Below are 5108 nucleotides of genomic sequence, written 5' to 3'. Positions count from 1 at the left end.
CACCCAAAAGGAAGCGGGATATGTCGGTCAAGCTGAATCCAGGAGATGAGGCACTGACATTCTGAGGAACGCAGGCTCTGGAACTGTGAACGGTTTCTTCCTAGGTCATGGTTTTCTCAGCTCAGGACCAGAATTTCAAAGGTTTGAGCAAGGCGGGTACTGATTCTGGTTGACTGGAGTATGCACACTGTCTGTAGGGTGCATTGTCTTAGGTCATGGTCTGGACCATGGTGGGTCTTGCACATCTCAAGCAACAGCAGGCTTCCATCAGGTACTCTCTGACCTTTCTGTAGCCAAACACCATGACGTATGAACTGGCTGAGTAATAAATGGAAGAAAGCATGCCATAGAATGCATTGAGGACGCCGTTCTCAAAATTGCTCTCGAAATACCCCGAGATGATAGCAATCCAGACCATGTCATTGGAGATCCAGCAGACCACGTAGATGGAGAGCAGCGAGAGCAAGACTTTGGTGGCCTGGGCCGTGTGATTGTTCCAGTTGCTGTTAGTGATTGAGGAAACGTCTTTCACTTTCATCCTGTGTTTGCACAGAAGGTCGATAATGAACCCGTTTAGGACCACGACTAGAATGATGAGGACCAGGTCCAAGCTGACCGAGGCATATGTGGTGAACCTCATGACAAAACTCTCTGTGAATCTTAAACAGGTTGAGGGTGCTAAGAAGGCGATGGTCGTGTTCCTGCGGTCCACTGTTTTCTCATACTGCAGATAAGGGAGCTGTAAGAGGATGCTGAATATCCAACAACCAGCAAGAGTGCCGTTGACATATGGGCCCTGGTGCCTGTAGATGAATTTGGACCACCGGTGGTTGGGCCTTCGAATCTTGATTAGGTGGAGGAAGCTCAGGTTCTCCACAGACCAAATGCTGATCATCCTCAGCGTATGGTATGTATAAAGCAGAATCCTGCAGCCCAGTTCGCCAAAAACCTTGGTACGGCTGAACGTGAGGAGCCCAGAAATGAACTTGTAGCAGCAGAGGAAGAAGTTCACCAGAGCCATGTTGATGATGATCCGGTCTAAAGGCTGAACCAATTTGTGTCGGATCGCATTGCTGATGAAGGCAAAGAGGACAATGAGGTTGCCGATCGTGCCAATGAAGGATGACAGGTATATAAGAATGGATGCAATAAACATGAGGTCGTATGCCATGGTGATGCAGGTTTCCTTTCATTTGCTTCCCGGCGGGATCCTAAATGCCTTCCCTCCTTGGCCGGCAGCTCTAACGCACCACGCTCCCTTCCGAGAAAGCTTCCCAAATCCTTATTTTTCAGGAGAGAGATTTTTCCCCCTCCAGCTCAGGAGATGCACAAGCTCTTTTATATGCTCACTCTCCTCTCACACACACCCCCTTTGAGTTACTCAGGGGCATGATTACTCAGTTATTTGTCTAAGCGTTGTTATCTTAGTTTGCTGAAAAGGGTCAGGTGTAAAGCAGATTAGCCAATGGCTGATATAAAATGTACTAAGACTGTGAGAAAAGCAGGGGGGGGGGACCCTACATGGAACAGAGGAACTCTTGTTTGTACCAGGTACTGGATGCGACCTTTCTCTAATACCTTTTCCTGTAAATTTAGTGGGATAGACAAGCTGGGTTTTTTATTTAATGAATTGTTTTTTGTATTCATTGCAGTTCATTCCCCAGTCTGTATTTAGAGGTTTGTGCCTTTCATATTGTGGTCCTCAGGAACAGAGTTCCCAAAGGGCTCAGGGAGAAAGAAGATTTGGGGAAAGCTAGGAGAAAGCTAGAGGAAGAATGAGAAGACTGCAAAAAAAAAAAAAAAAGGAGTTAATATAATAAACAAATTGATTTGTTTTTTACATTTTGATCCTGCCTGGGATGCTTTCCTCATCAGAAACCTGCTAATCACAAGTAAACAAGCTTGAGAAGAAAGGATTAATCACCTCCCTCCATGTCATGGCCCCCATGCCATATATATATAGAGAGAGAGGGGGGGGGAGGGGGGAGTGGAGATGTTAGGACTTCTAGTTATGGGGTGCCCATGTCAAGTCTAGTTTCTCCCTAAAAGGCTGCTTGAAGGATATCTAGGGTTGATCCTTTCCATGACTCCAAGTTCTTCCAGACAGAGGGCTTTCCCTATGGTTTTCTGCATGGACCTCGATGCAGAAGAGAAGCTGAATTTCTTGGGGGTGTCATTTTATGCTCAGATCACCATTCTGGAACAAAATTTTGCAAGTTGGTTGTCCATACCTGCCTCCCATCCTTTCCACTGTCTCCACATCCCCACAATATATATTGTTGGCACACTCAGAAGAAGGATGTTGGCCCAAGTCTGACTTTTTAAAATTAATACTGGGTGGATTCAGACAATTCACAAAAATGAAGTAAGAAAGAAGTGGCAGCGTCCAACAAGCACATTCTTTCACCGCTTGCTGTACTTCTGTCCATTTCCATTTCATGTGAAGCCAGAAGTGTTAGGTGGAGAACATCAGGATCCCTACATCCACCCCACATTCGTAAACCAAATCTGAAGTTGGTTTGACCACCTCAGGTAGCCAAGGGGTCCCGACATTCTCTACCCGACATTTCTGGTTTCAAATAAAATGGAAATGAGCTGAAGTACTGGTGAGCAGCGGGAATGTGTGCTTGCTCTCCCTCCCTCTCTCCCCTCTCTCCCCCTCTCTCTTTTCGCTGTCAGCTGAATCTGCCCATTCTGTTGTTGTGCACTGTTGATGCACAGATTTCCACAGTATCTCCCCATCTTCTGGGCCTTCTCTGACTCCCCTGTTGCTTAAAATGGGGCAGGGTATTATTTAAGCACAAGCGTGTTGGTTTTCAAAGAAGAAACCAACGAAAGAAAAAGATATGTTTTTTAAAAAATCTCTTGCTACTCTGGAGATTGCTGCTGCTTGTTAATTAATGAGGTCATTCACACAATCAAAAGCAGTGTTCTACCCAGGTTTGGGAGCTATGTGTGCCTCCAGTTTTCAGTTGTGTGGGAGCAAAGTAAGAGGAAAACCTGGGTAGAAGTGATTATGTGGACGCAAGGTAGGGGGAGAAACTACCCAGGTTTTCCTCCTACCTTGCTTCCACACTATCATTTCGACCCAGGTTTTCCTCTAACTTTGCTTCCACACAACCAAATTTGGAAGCACACACAACTCACAAACCCAGGTAGAACACAGTTTTTGATTGTGTGAATGACCCCACTCACTTATTGAAATAGTTTCCTCCTCCTGGAATCTTCCCCTTTCATGACTGGGCTGCCACCCTATGCACACTTCCTTTGCTGTAAGTCCCACTGAACATAGTGAGACTTACTTCTAAGTAAACATACATAGATTGCACTGTTGATACTACTATTTCAGTATTTTAAAATGTTCTATGTTTAATCTGATGCTCTTGTGATGGAGGAGGGAGAGAATAAGTGATATACAATAGCACTAAAATGATTATCTAGAGTAAAATGATAAATCACTAAAATGCCTACAACTTTTGCCATTCTTGTCAGAACTGGGTGAAAATTGCAGGGATGAGAGCCCCTTCTGATGGAATTAGGCCTGCCAAATGGTAGACAGATAGGTCAAGGGATTTTACTGTAGGGGTATTTCAAAGTTTGAGGTTTTGCCAGCCTCATTTTGAGTTTTCAGACAATGCCCTGTCCAAATTGCCAAAATGAAGTGGGCTGATTCAGAGACTGAAGAATCACACTGCTCTAGTCAGCAGGCCGATTACAAAAGCTAAACCTTGGGCTTTAAAAATAAAAAAAATGTATGGGGGTGTAATCATAACAGCGATAAAACCTGCCTCTGTTGGAAAAAATAGAACTGCAAAGAACAGTGGAACTAAAGGAACTAAAGTAATCAAGGTGTGCTCAGGTGTAGAAGTGGAGGAGGTATCCTTGGAAGCCAACTTCCAGTACGTCACCACCCATGCAGCAAACCACTCATTAGATCCAGCCAAGTTGTCTTGTGGTCCATCTACATCTTTGCCCATTGCATCAGTTCTTCCATTAATGTTTTCAAGTCAGAACTTTGGCTGAAGAGCATTATATAAACATTCAGAGATAGCGCAAATGACATGTGGGGTGTGGACAATGTCATATAGATGCCTGTAAAATCCCCCATAACAATCAGTGTGCATGACGGAAAAAACCCATAATCTGGAAGTACCCTCTGTTGTCTTGCAAGCATGCCGAGGAAAATTGGGATTGGGGAAACAGCAGTAGGAGAAAGGGTTAAGCACACATTCACCCTGTCACTTTTTCCTTCTCAACTGCACCCTTGGAAGCAGGTTTCCCAGATGTTGTTGATGACAACTCCCATAATCCCCAGCTGGGGGATCCCTGCCATTGTAGCTGGGGATTATGGGAGTTGTAGTCATGTGGGAAACCCTTTTAGAGGGAACCCTGCTGGGAAGCCACCTCCCCCCCCCATTAAAAATTTGTGTTAGGGCTTGAATAGATGCATTTGCATATGATGCATAGTTAGCACCTAACTTATAATCTCTTGAGAGTGCTGTGGAAGAGGTTTCCATAGCGGTGCTGCTGGTGATATTGTATCTCATTCTGCTTAGCCGTCTCTTGCCTAGACCTGATACTCTGAAAACATACACCTGGCTAGAGGATTGTGGGAAAGAGATATGCAGCACCGCTCTTGGAAACCCTGCAGCTTCTTTGTTGTTGGTTGTTGGGAAACGTACAGATTGCAGGGATCTTTATTCAAGCAGCAACTTCCAGTAAAACACAGACACATCATTTATGCATTGATGAGGGGGCGGGGGGTTGTCTGTCTTGCCCACATGTTTGTTCCCCCACTCCCAGTGTGGTGGTGAGCACATCCCGTCTCTGGACCCTGTTTTTCAGTGAAAATGAGGAAGAATGCTCACAAAATTGGGGAAGTTGGGTGGTACAGAGCAGGTTGACTCTTCGAGACTGAACAAAAGAAAGGTGGGGGCTATGAAAGGATTTAGGCTGGAAAGAACACACACTCTGGTTAGGATGAGGAGTGTGCATTCAGCTGGAAAAGGCTACATCTAATTTGGGCAGGGTGTAGGAGGAACTGGAAAGCACCTGCTGACTATCAGCCAGGCTAGAGACATGATCAGACTTGACCATAGGTTCCCTTT

The 5108-nt window shown here is 45.2% G+C and overlaps 1 protein-coding gene across 1 annotated transcript; it reads right to left on the bottom strand.

Moving 5' to 3' along the window:
• Positions 1 to 208: 208 nt before the first annotated feature.
• On the bottom strand, positions 209 to 1171 carry LOC128326406 (vomeronasal type-1 receptor 2). The gene has a single exon (XM_053253156.1). The coding sequence runs from the start codon at positions 1169 to 1171 to the stop codon at positions 209 to 211; it is 963 nt and encodes a 320-aa protein (XP_053109131.1).
• Between the last annotated feature and the right edge of the window lie 3937 nt (positions 1172 to 5108).

Source organism: Hemicordylus capensis, chromosome 5, assembly GCF_027244095.1.
Source record: "Hemicordylus capensis ecotype Gifberg chromosome 5, rHemCap1.1.pri, whole genome shotgun sequence".
NCBI lineage: Eukaryota > Metazoa > Chordata > Lepidosauria > Squamata > Cordylidae > Hemicordylus > Hemicordylus capensis.
The sequence above is the reverse complement of the archived record's forward strand: the minus strand, read 5'-3'. Positions and strand labels throughout refer to the sequence as shown.